Source organism: Rutidosis leptorrhynchoides, chromosome 1 (genome assembly GCF_046630445.1).
Source record: "Rutidosis leptorrhynchoides isolate AG116_Rl617_1_P2 chromosome 1, CSIRO_AGI_Rlap_v1, whole genome shotgun sequence".
NCBI classification, from domain to species: domain Eukaryota; kingdom Viridiplantae; phylum Streptophyta; class Magnoliopsida; order Asterales; family Asteraceae; genus Rutidosis; species Rutidosis leptorrhynchoides.
Window position 1 is genome coordinate 456,484,313 of NC_092333.1, and position 13,546 is coordinate 456,497,858.

Sequence of the window (13,546 nt, forward strand, 5' to 3'; positions counted from 1 at the left end):
GTGATGGAATAGCTGAATCAGCAACAACAGTAGGCGAAGTAGCAGGCGAATCTGGATCACTCTCCAAGTCAATGATAATAGGCGGTATGTCCGACATCTGAACAAGGAAAAATAACTTTTTCCATGTCAGTAAGACATATAGCAAGCATGTAATCAGGAATAATAACTACAACAGCCTAGATCGTCTACAGCAGTACATAGCATGGCAATAAAAAAAATATCCTACAGAAGTATCATGCAATCAAAAGCAGATTGTAGCATGCAGTAGTGAGAATAAACAGTAGCATACGGCAATAACATATAGCAGTAATAGTAAGCAGTAGCATGCAGTAGTTTCGCAGAAATAAGTAAACAAGCAAGTTGTAGATTAGTCCTATTAGTGAACCCTACTCGACTCGGTCAAGACACACTAATGCAACGTAATTCCCTACAACCAGTGCTCTGATACCAAATGTAATGCCCCGTACAAAATCAATGTGTACGGATCATCAACAACAGGTCCATTACACGGTATAATACTACATGCTGTTTTAAAACAAGTTTTGCATTCATGAAAAGGTAACGTTTTTACCAACGTCAAATGTTTTACAAACGATAACGTGCTTCTACGAATAGAAAGCATTAACAAATATGTGACACTAAGGTCATTACAAATCCATAGTTCGAAAATAGCATAAGTAACGAATGCAAAGTAAAAAGTTCCATAATTGAGACATCTCTAACAATGCAGCGGAAGTCTAACACAACAAGTCTATAACATCAGTCTATTACATCGGAAGCAAACTCATCTAAGCACCTGAGAAATAACATGCTTAAAAGTCAACACGAATGTTGGTGAGCTATAGTTTTATTGTAATCAACAATGTAATGTAGACCACGAGATTTCGTATTCAAAACAGTATGAAAAGTATATGCTTAACCGTGGGCACTTGGTAACTAACTTAACGTAAAATAATATATTACCCCCTAAAAGTACACTTGGCGAGTGCGTTAAAACAGACGAAGTATTAAACACCCGTTAAATGCTAGCGCGACTAGCCCGAGTGGGGATGTCAAACCCTATGGATCCATATCTAAGATTCGCGTTCATCGATTCATAAACCAATGACTAAACATTACCGAGCTAAGGGGAAAGTTTATGCCGTTATGTCACCCACACATATATAAAGTTAAAGTACTCGTGTCTAGTATGTTAAAACATAAAAAGTGCATGTATTCACAGTCCCAAAAATAGTTAAAGTAAAAAGGGAGCTATAACTCACAGTGAATGTGCGGTAAAGTCGATATGAAAAAGTAAGCAAGTAGTAAGTTGGTCCGAAAGGTCCTCAACCTAAGTCAAAGGTCACTAACTCAGTAAATCGTCCCCAAAAGTTTAAAAGTAAATAAGTTAAGTCTTAAGTATCATCATCATCATCATCATCATCATCATCATACGTAAAAGATAAAGCAAGTTTTCAACAAGAATAGAGATCGAAACAAAGGGCTAACTTCGATCAGCTGCTACGACCTCTATACAAACTGAAATGATGCACGTCCAGTGGCCAAGGCTCCGTTTGTGAGTCCTATTACCGCTGTACAATTTTCAGATCCTAACTCGATGTTGTTTGACCGTAGTGACGGTTCAAGCGTGAGTAGGTAAGAAATTTCAGCACGCCGTTACAAAGGCGTAGTGATTTTCGGAAGGCTATAAATCCAAACTGTATATCGGATTTAGGCAATTATTAAACGAAAAGTCATCTACTCGAACCGAACTAGTTGGAAATCAACTTTCCAGAACTCCCAGGAGTCTGATCAGACCCTGAAAAACAGAAAACAAGTGCTCCGGTGGGCTTCTTGGTGTTTGATGCTCATCACGGTTCTCATCCTTGATGCGTATAAGCCTCAACTGTACAACTCTTGATGTTTTAGCGTCACTTTAACCAAGGTTTAACCATCAACACACAAAGTCAAGACTAAGAAATGAAATACAACTCATTTGATAGTTTGAGCAAGATGATGAACCAAAGTTACATCAAGTTCTTAGTTTCGACACAAGTACAAGTTCTATTAAGCTATAAACTTTGATTCAAACTAAATAAGCAAGACCTTAAGTTATAGAACTTAGATCTTAGCTAAATATTGAAGACCTTAGACTAAAAAGTCTAGATCTTATGTTCTTGGTGAAACCCTAAGTTATAGAACTTAGACTTTCAACTTTTACAAAACCTTAAGTTATAAAACTTAGATTTTTGCAAAGTAAAATGAATGTAAGCTTATGAGCTTTTGTTTAAACAAGTTAGATAACCATAAGTTACGTAACTTAGATCAAACACAATAATGAAACCTTAAGCTAGAAAGCTTGGATTTTTTAACAATACTTATGAGATTTCAAGCTAGTAAGCTTGTATCTTTGTTTAATGGAAACACAAGTTACAATTTAAAGTACAACAAATTAAAGAAGATCATAAGTTAATAAACTTGATCTTTTAATGAACTTATTGTAGAAACCTCAAGATAGAAAGCTTGGATTTCTAATGTTCTTGAAGATCTTTAAAGTAAAAAGTTAGATCTACAAGTTACATGAAGATCATAAACACAAGTTTTGATCTTTTAACATAAATAAAGAGATCTTAAGTTATAAAACTTAGATCTAACAAGGTAATGAAGATTCACAGCTAAAAAGCTTGAATTCTTCATGTTCTTGAAGACTTTCAAATCAAAGTTTGAATCTACAAGATATAACAAGATTCAAGTTACAAAACTTGAACCGTTGAACATTAATGATGATGATTTCGTGATTAAGGAAAGAAAAGAAGAAGACATATTCAAGAAACTTACAATTTTTCTCAAGTATTTTAGAGAGAAAAGCTAGAGAGAAAACTAGAGAAAGTTGTGTGTGTGTTTTTGTGAAATGAGAATGAAAGTTAAAAAAAAAAATGAAATGATGGTGATGGGGTTAAGTTGGCCGACGGTTTGGATGGGTGTGGGGGGGACCATTTGCTTTGCATGAGTGGTGGTACAAGGTGATGCTAGCATGTTGGGTGGCATTGGGTATTAAGTTAAAACATGTAAGTATAGTACATAAGCATGCTAGTTACTTGTCTCATTTCCTAATGGGTTTTGTCTTTAATTACATGGGCTAACTAACCCATTAATTAGTCCACTAAAATGAGTCCATTAAGTTGAGTAGGGTGGGCTTTTGATAGACTAAGTCCATTAAGGTGTTAAGTCCATTAAGACTAACTAGTGTGCATTAGTAAACATTAAGCGTAATTAATAAACCATCAAGCCAAGTAATTGTCATTAATAATTAACAATTATGATTAAGTAGTCATAACGCTCCAATTATGATAAAAGTTTAACGTGTACCAAGTACGTAGCGTGTTTTAAACGACAAGTGACACTAATGTTCATAAAAGCATTCGAGGATCAAGTTAAGTAATTAAGTACTTAATAATACGTTGTAAGGGATACGAAAGTAATTAACATGAATAATGATCCCAGAATATAATCTAACTCAGTACGCACAAATACGCAGTTTCGTGAAAGTATAAAATATAATTATAAGTCGAAAAAGTCGAGTCGTTACATTACCCACTTAAATTCTGATCAATATGTTCCATATTAATATGAATCCCAATAACCTAAATTCCGATCTCGATCTAAATGTGATATTAACAATCACAAATACCATATGTTACATATACATGCATATACATCGTCGGAGTTGGTAGAGATGCTTCGGATTTTAATGCAATTGGTAAGAAGAAAGGGAACAAGGATGTATCAAGATATTTACTTAGCGAGGTTAACCCGAGGTCAAGAAAGAAGGCAAACAAGGCCTCCACTTCGGGCACTTATCAGTTTATTGATAACATTGCCGACGTGGATTACGGGGACGTAATTCAAAAATTGTTTTTAGGCCTTCAAGATGGAATGGATGGAAACTCATCAGGAACTTGGAGAGGAAATATGTTCACGAAGGCTTTCGCGACATTCGATGTTATGATGACACGCTTGGTCGAGGAGAGCACGCCGGGTGATGGCTCCGCTTATGTTTTATCTTACAAGATTGAAAATCGATCCGGAAAAAATTCTTTGAAAGAAACGGTCAATGATAAATTAAAGATGGCGGGTCCTCGAGGTTGATGTTTGTCTTCCGTCCTGCTTTCTTCGGTTGCTCAAGTTCCTTGTTTCTTCGTGTAACTTTTGGTTTTAGTTTGAATTAGTTCGTTTGTATGGTTTTTTTAGGACATTATGGAGTCTCGTTTGGATAGTTTTTTGTTTAGATTATGCTTTCTAGGTGCGAGCTTTCCCGTTTTTCCGTTGTTCTTTTGTATTTCTTGTTGAGGACGTTTTTCTTTTAAAAACGTCATCGATTCTATATAAGTATTCGTTATTTCACCGAAAAAAATGCATATATACATAATACATAATAATAATAATAATAATAATAATAATAATAATAATAATAATAATACGATGATTAAATAAAATAAAAATAAATTTAAAATGAATAGGAAAAGAAAATTCCATATGCTATATTCGCATCTTTCGCTTACTCATCTCAGTCAGTCATAGTTTTATTTATTCCATCGTGTTGATCAATCATCAAGCTTCTTCTTTCAGTTTCTTGTTTATTATCAAACGCAACTGCAACTATAATATTATTCTCCTTTCAAGTTACGTCTTCTTTTTGATGTTGCCCTAACAGGTTGGTGATCTTTTTCTAATTCTTTCTAGTATCATATCTTATCAATATCGATATCAATATCAATTTCACTCCCTCTTTTAAACTTTATTATCAGATTTACTTATTCCATATTTTATTCCTGATCTCAAATTTTTTAAGTTTTCATTTTGTTTTTGATGAATTAATCCTTCAAATAATGCAAAAATAGTTGCTCTGTTTTTTTTTACATCTCCAGAGGAGTATTTTTATTTTTTTTCATTATTTGTTTCTGTATATTACGTAATATAGTTAAGATCAAATAAAGCTTAACCCTAATAAATAATATGATCAATCATTTGGTGATTGTAAGTAGTTATTATACTTAAGCCTTTTCCTATGTATATTTAATTGTAGGCTATATGTATATTTAATTGTAAGTAGTGTTTTAGTTTGTGTGTTACAAAAATGATTAGTTTTTCATATTCATAACTTGCTTCCTTAATTTCTTTAATTTTTTTCTTTAATTTTATCTTATCTGGATTTGATATATTTAAATCGGGTCAATCGTTCATGTTTCCAGCTTATTTGTAATCAATAATTAGTGGCTTGTGTATGCGTTCGAATGCATGCTAAAATTGTACTAATTGAGTTACTTAAAATTAAAAAGGAATAGCCAAATTACTGTAGTTGTTTGAAATCAATAATATGCAATTTCATTAATTAAGATTATTATTAATTTAATATAAAGTTCTCATCGTTGTAATGTTACTTTGTGATGCAGCTCAAATAAGCAAGTTATTACTCTTGGATGTGGTTCTATTATCATAAATCTGTTTATAAGTTAAAAGACCTTTTCTAATGTAAATAGTTGATGAAAAATAAATGGATAAGAAAGAACATATTGCGATATTTACGACTGCTAGCCTTCCATGGATGACCGGAACTGCGGTTAATCCTTTATTCCGTGCAACGTATCTTGCCAAAGATAGCAACCGAAAGGTTACATTAGTCATTCCATGGCTATCGAAAGGCGATCAAGAATATGTGTACCCCGATAATATAACATTTAGTTCACCAAAAGAACAAGAGAAATATGTTCGTGAGTGGATTGAGCAAAGGACCGAGCTTTTGTGTAGTTTCAATATAAGATTTTATCCGGGGAGGGTAAGTTATTATGCTTAGAATTTTATCTTATGATGAGAATTGGTTCCTTGTAAAAAAAAAGCTTATATTGGTTTTTATATTGTTGTGTTTTAGTTTTCGAAAAGTAAAAGAAGTATACTTGCTCTTGGGGATATAACCGAAAGCATTTCGGATGAAGATGCGGATATTGCGGTTCTTGAGGAACCCGAGCATCTTACGTGGTACCATCATGGTAAAAGATGGAAGATAAAGTTTCGTCTTGTTATTGGAATTGTTCACACAAACTATTTGGAGTATGTGAAAAGAGAGAAATATGGGCGTGCATATGCGTTTCTTCTCAAGTACATGAATAATTGGGTCGTTGATATATATTGTCACAAGGTTTGTTCCCTGATATTCAAATTCATAATGAGAAAAAATGGTTACTTGATTTTTAAAGTAGATTTCCTTTACTTGATCATCAGAATCATAGCCTTCAAAGTTAAAAACTACCAGTTGTTTTTGGCGTTGATCATGACATATTCCACGAAAAAAGATATAGTTTGACTTTAAAAGTCAAATAAGCTATAGTTTATAAATAAGATTACTATGGCATATGTATTTTGTCAAGAAAATGTTATTACAGTGGTCAGTTTTATAGCTATAAAAATTAAAACAGTTCGTGCAGGAATTCAAATTTTAATAGGAATCCATTAGATATCGGTATCAAAAAGTTCTAAGTTTGATTCAAAAAAGTCAAAGTATGCATTTTTCTTACTGGGAATTTGAAAAAAGGCCTTAATTTATATCTTTGCATACGGCCTACTTTAGATTTGAAAATTGAAATTTGTATTTACTTGATGAACCTGTGGCAGGCGATACGGTTATCTGGTGCAACACAAGAACTCCCAAGATCTGTTATCTGCAATGTTCATGGCGTTAACCCTAAGTTTCTTGATATTGGGATGAAAAAGAAAGAAGAACATAAACTTGGAAAACAAGCTTTTACAAAAGGTGCATACTATATTGGGAAAATGGTGTGGAGCAAAGGCTATAAGGAGTTACTTAAACTTCTACGCGATCACCAAAAAGAACTCGACGGACTCGAGGTCGATTTATTCGGTACCGGTGAAGATTCAGCTCAGATTCAGAAAGCTGCTGAAGAGTTGAATCTAACCGTCAGGGTTTATCCAGGTCGTGATCATGCAGACCCTATATTTCATGAGTAAGTTAAGCTTAACCATTTATTTTTGGTTTACTATCAATTAGGTTGATTTGGAAATATTTAAAAAAGTTCTGTTCTTTCAAAATAAAAAAAATAAAAAAAGGTTGATTTGGGAATTCAGGTTGTGCTTTAGCTACAACTGGGCGGTTGGGTTATATGACAACAAAAATAGCTGAAAATGGGTCGAACGGTTGATATCTAATGCAACCTTTTGGGTCATTTTATTAAGAAATATTTATAATTGTAACTGTAATAATATTGTTATTTGTATGCATGATTGCCATTTTTTTTTTTTTTATTTTTTTTTTTTTTTATTTTTTTTTTTTTAAGTTTGATAATATTTGTCCATTTTTGCAGTTACAAAGTGTTCTTGAATCCAAGCACCACAGACGTAGTCTGCACAACAAGCGCTGAAGCTTTAGCAATGGGCAAAATAGTCATTTGTGCAGATCATGTATCGAACGAATTCTTCAAGCAATTTGCCAATTGCCGAACGTTCAAAGACGGAGAAAGTTTCGTTAAAGTCACACATCAGTCATTGACCGAACAACCGGCCCCACTTACTGATTCACAAATGCACGAGCTTTCATGGGACGCTGCAACCGAACGGTTTTTAAAAGCTGCAGAGCTTCATAAACCGCCTACTGAAAAGAAACTAATGAAATCACGTTCTAAAAGTTTCATGACATCATCATTAAGTCTTGATAGGAACCTTGAAGATGCGTCTGCGTTTATGCATTTTGTGGGAACTGGGTTTGTGAGTACAGTGCCTAATGAACAACAATTAATCGAGCTCGGTTTAAAACACCCGAGTAAAAAACATGGGTTTTCGTTTCTGTTAAAAACATGGGCAAAGTAGTTTGTTGGAACTGAACTGGGTTCCTTGAATTTATGTTTTTGTCTTTTGGGTTGATGTAGCATTGTCAATTTACTGTAGTATTCTTGTAACTTATAATCTTTGTGAATAACTTGCAGCAACTTTCTTTTCTTTTTCGTTCAATAGATTATTAATGGTGTTTTTAAGTTATGCTAGTTGTAGTTTAAATGATTATATCATTTAATATATTTTAGTTGATTCTTGTGTGTGTGTGTGTGTGTATATATATATATATACACACATATATATACATATACATATATATACACATTATATATTTATATATATACATATATATATATATACATATATATGCAATATATACTTGTTATACTTTCCATCTGGTCCCTTTTATTGCGAGTAGGAAGATAAATACATATCTACATTCTGGTTAATTGTGAGTGTATGACCAATGTAGTTCAAGTGAGTCGGGTAGCAAGTCAAATTGACGAATTGGTTATTAGTCAAATTGACAAACTCTGTGAAGGTCAAAGGGATTGGGTCAAATTGACTTGAAACACTTTGTTTCCCAATGATGCGAATTTAGTTACAATGTTGTATCAATGGGTCACGTAAATCATAGGTATGAGTTAACCAATTTGCCAATTTAGTTATAGTGTTAACCAATTCGCCAAATTAGTTATAATGTTGTGTGAATAGGTCAAAGGAATTGGGTCAAATTGGGACTGGGTCAAATTGACTCGAAACACTTTGTTTCCCAATGTTATGCAAATTTTACAATAATCCGGCTTAGACTACAACAATTTGGTCGGGTTATATGAAATAACCAGTCACTCTAAGCTATTTATGTTTCTTTTAACGTTAAAGTTTTTACTTTTACTGATTGTCATATATAACAAACTATCCAAAATCTGATATGAAGTGAATGGGTCAAAATTACCACCTATGATTTATGTGGTCTAGTTTAAGAAACCAGTTTCTAAGTAAGGAGTCCCGTAGCAAGTCAAATTGACTAATTGGTTAACTTATTGTATGTGTCAAACTGGTTGGGTCAGATTGTCTTGAAATTTCTGTCAAAATTTAAAGCATATTCATTGCTGGATAGCGCTTATTCACATTAAACTTTTATACTTTTCACATGAAAACCCATAATCAAGAGAAAGGGTTACAAATACACATAACATACATACACTTTAACATCAAATGGTAAAATTAAAAAAGGTTACATTTTTTGGTGATCGAAAATAACCAAACGAAAGCACAAGTTGTTTGTTGTGTAACTAATTAATGATGGCCCGATTGCTTCCATCCACCAACGTTCCCACCCGTTGGATCAAAATCTCGACTTCTCTAAACAACAAACAAAACAAAAAACGTTTAGTATACGCATGTCATAATTCATAAACCACCTTATTTTTTATAATTTTTTTTAACAATAATCAAACTACATGAACCTGGGCTGTAAAGCTGAGACCAATTCTGATCTCTCCACTGAATTTATCATCTTTCATAACATTATATGATTTGGGCCGAATTTCTCCATCTCGAAACAATGCATCCAACGGAATACTGAGCAAAATCACCAAATCCCGTACACATTTATTTCGATTTCTAACAATTTTATACAATTATAGGTAAAAAACTTGCCTCGCATGACCAGCAAAGTCATCAGCACTCACACCACTATCGCTGTCCATAATTTTGATCTTTAAATCGGTACAATCCTTACTAGAAACATCAAATAAGAACGTTTCATTCCATTCAGGGCTTGAACCTTTTCCTACACAACCATTTTATTGTATGTTCGATAAAACAATATAAATAATTAGTAAAAAATTTTTGAATTATAAACAAGGTAAAAGATGTACCAGATGCAATACTGCTTTTCTTTTCTTGAGTCCTGTAGGTTATGATAACATACGGGTCCATGTTACCTGAAACAAACCAACTTATTATAGCATTATCATAAGAAAAAATTCACGTTACTTTTTTCGAGTTAAAACGTAAACAATTTACTAAGATAATCGGTGTTCTCGAGGCCTTTGGCGCTCGCAAGAAGAACTTCAAGCGTTCCTTCTGGCATATTTGATGATTGTTTAAACGAATTTAAGAGATCAATTAAATATATGTAAAATGAAATATTTTTAGTCTCTTTGTCTTTCTTTTCTTGAAGATTACAAGAAATATGTGTTATGTATGTACGTGTAATGAATTTCATAGGTTGTGAGATATGTTCGCTACATCTTTATAATTCAAAAAAATTGTGGTGGTATATATAAATTTTAGGTGCTTTCTTGATTTAATGCCATTAAAGTTTGAGAGTTTCACTATCATATTAACGTTTCGGATTTTGTATTTGGACACATGGTATGCTTATATTGATTATTAATTGTTTTTTGCAATAACTAGGTTGCAAACATGTAATGTACTACATACAGTATACTCCTAATGTTCAATGTTAAACTTTGAGACTAATTGTTGTTGCGAGCTTGTAAAGCACCCTTGATGAATGATGGCTAGTGGCAATTCTATCAGTTAATCTGTAATTTTGTTTAACTTTCCTGATTGTTAATAAAACAGATACATCTTCAATCTTGTTACAATTGATGACATCATGTTGCTTTGAAACCTCATCGGAGAGTTTATAAAGTCATTCTTCATATTTTTAGGCAAAATTTGTGTATTTTCATGATATTATATATATATATATATATATATATATATATATATATATATATATATATATATATATATATAGTGGTAGGATCAAGAGGGAAGTAAATCGGGGGGAAGCAATTTTTTTTTTTTTCGTTTTCTGAAAAAACTTTGTTCACGAACATTATAGATTGGATGAAAATAAGAACATTTAGAAAAGACACTTCGTGATGAATGTTATTATTTTGGCGGGAAAACGCTCGAAAAAGTAATATATAACAATTATCGTGTTTTTCGAGCGTATGTTGAGGTTTTAGACATTAGGGTTTAGATATTAGGGTTTAGATATTATGGTTTATAGGGTTTAGATATTAGGGTTTAGAAATTTAGGGTTTAGGATTTAGATTGAGTTTTTAACACGAACGGTTTAGAGTTTAGGGTTTAGGGTTTGGTGTTTTGGGTTTATGGAATAAACCCAAAACACCAAACCCTAAACCCTAAACCCTAAACTCTAAATCGGGCTAAATTTTACTTCACAAAAACATGAAGAAAAAAAAAACGTTAACATTCTTCACGAACAATATTATCTTGAATGTTATTTTTGTCGATCGTTTTCCCGCCAAAGTAATAACATTCATCACGAAGTGTCTTTTCTAAATGTTCTTATTTTCATCCAATCTATAATGTTCGTGAACAAAAAATTTTCAAAAAACGAAAAAAAAAAATTTGCTTCCCCCCGATTGGTTACTTCCCCATTGATCCTGCCCCATATATATATATATATATATATATATATATATATATATTGGTTTAATCTGTCACTCAACTTTCAAATCAAAGTTTGTTTGTAAAGAAAGAAGAAAACCTCATCGAAATTCAATTAAAATCTTTCGAATGGCTATCTAAGAGGTCCCGAAACCTTTCACTTGTTTGGTGTCAATGGCTCGTGAACCCCTTCACTTTTGATGATAAAGGCTAATCTAAAGACTGCTGTATCTCGTTTTCTTTACATGTCACATGTAGTTGTAGTTAGTGTATAGCATGTTTATGGCATGCCTTCGCATGCTTTATTTCTTCTGTTTTTGTTGCTGCTTTAAGCATGTAATCGCATGCTTCTCCCTTTGTATTACTCGTTTTTTTGTTTTAATAAAATATACCTTGCCTTGCAAAAAAAAAAAAAAAAAAAAAAAAAAAAAAAAAAAAAAAAGGAGAAAACGTAAAGTTAAGATGACCTGTTAAATCAACATATATAAGTTTTTTATAAATTGTTAGTTCCACCTTTGATCTTTGTCCTTTTAAGGTTGACCATGAGCTAAGCGCTGAAATTTTGATTTTTTTTTTGGAATAGTAGTTTTTTTTTCAAGTAGTTTATAGAAATAGTTTTTCAAAAAAAACAGTTTGTAAGCGTAGGGAAACCGGCATTTAAAATGCCAGTTTGGTCTCAGTCACCAGAACCGGCGTTTCAAAAGCCGGTTTGTCCTACGTGTGCCCTACTTATGCTAATTTGCTGAATGTGACATTTCAAATGCCAGTTTCAATACTTATCTAAATTCCAGCAGTTGTTCATTCTTCAGTCCATTAATACTGTAAAGCTGCACTATTGTTGAACCATTGATGCAAGTTGTAACCCTATCATCCTAGTGCATTATTGCAATTGGTTTTTAGTTAAATTTGCAGATATTCATATTTTTGTTTATCATAGACACACTAAACTTATTTAATCTCCAAAAACATTAAACATTTGTTCAATCAGTTAATCTTCAAAAATAAAAAACACACTTAACTCACTTTAATGGTTGAATTTCGTGGATTTATGGTTCATTTTGTTTGGAGTCGTGGAATTTTATTTCAAAATGGTTGGCTATGTGGTGATGATCCATCACTTAGCATATTTCCACTACACCAAACACTTAATTGTATGGCATTAAATGGAATTGCTTACCAATATGTGGGTGCCGATCCAAGATCTTGTAACTTGAAAATGATTTGTGGAATGACTTCTTTGGCAATGTATGTCTGACTAAAATTCACGACAATCGTTCTTTGGAAACAATGTATTTTTTGGCTCGGGAAAATCCACAATACAATACTCAAAATGAAATTCTGTTTGAGCAAGTCCTTCCAACACAACATTCGGGTTTTGTGGACCAGTAGCGAAATATAATGCAATCTTCTCAAGTTCTACAAATTGGGGACGGTGGTGCATCTACATCTCAATCAGGAGGTGTATTTGTAGATGAAGATCAAGTTGAGGCGGTACATTTTCTTTCAAAAATGCAAACAACTCCGGTAAACCAATGTCGCGAATGTCAATGTCTTCGAACGAAGCTTTCGAAGCATGCGTATAATCGTAAATTTGATTTTATCTACAAAATTGACTACCGTAATACACGTCGAATGTGACAATGATCGGTGAAATGGTTAACATTAGAAATAGCAACCTCGTCATCATCTCGACCCTTCTTCAAATCTTCCTTTCTTTTCTTCTTTTCTCTCTTCAAACGAGCCAATCTCTTCGCAAACGTTGTGTTATCTTTATCTAGCTCCGAAACTCCATTAGGTACAGCAACCTCGTCATCATCCAGGCCTTGAAAGAACCCAAGAGTTGGCCCATTAATAATAGGAGAACAAACAGCAGCAACAACATCAAAAGTGACTTGCCCATGCGCGATAACTTGCCCATCAATGCCTAGATTGGGCCTTTCTTGGAATTAATTAAAGCCTCATCGGGGGTTGATTTGGGCCTTTCAAATCCCTGCTTTAAACTAATAGAAGGGGAGACGAAAACCCACGATCGACCAATCGAAGAAGGCAACCCACAAATTTGTCCATCCATCTTCCCGTGCACTCCTACATCTGAAACCAATCTGGGACTTAACTGTGACGACCCGGGAATTTCCGACCAAATTTAAACTTTAATCTTTATATGTTTCCGACACGATAAGCAAAGTTTGTTAAATTAAATATCAAAGATTTTAAACTATGTTCATACATTCATTTAACCTCGACCAAATTTTAATGATTCACGAACCACTAAATGAACGTATATGATTAG

The 13,546-nt window shown here is 33.1% G+C and overlaps 2 protein-coding genes across 2 annotated transcripts; one reads left to right on the top strand and one right to left on the bottom strand.

Moving 5' to 3' along the window:
- Positions 1–4,556: 4,556 nt before the first annotated feature.
- Positions 4,557–8,022, top strand: LOC139873815 (digalactosyldiacylglycerol synthase 2, chloroplastic). The gene is made up of 5 exons (XM_071861631.1): positions 4,557–4,693; positions 5,433–5,815; positions 5,909–6,175; positions 6,649–6,998; positions 7,356–8,022. The coding sequence occupies exons 2-5, from the start codon at positions 5,534–5,536 to the stop codon at positions 7,855–7,857; spliced, it is 1,401 nt and encodes a 466-aa protein (XP_071717732.1). The 5' UTR covers positions 4,557–4,693; positions 5,433–5,533; the 3' UTR covers positions 7,858–8,022.
- Positions 8,023–9,120: 1,098 nt separating this feature from the next.
- LOC139903860 (elicitor-responsive protein 3-like) lies at positions 9,121–9,919 on the bottom strand. The gene is made up of 5 exons (XM_071885830.1): positions 9,853–9,919; positions 9,705–9,770; positions 9,484–9,616; positions 9,291–9,405; positions 9,121–9,186 (listed from the first exon to the last, which is right to left on the bottom strand). The coding sequence occupies exons 1-5, from the start codon at positions 9,917–9,919 to the stop codon at positions 9,121–9,123; spliced, it is 447 nt and encodes a 148-aa protein (XP_071741931.1).
- Between the last annotated feature and the right edge of the window lie 3,627 nt (positions 9,920–13,546).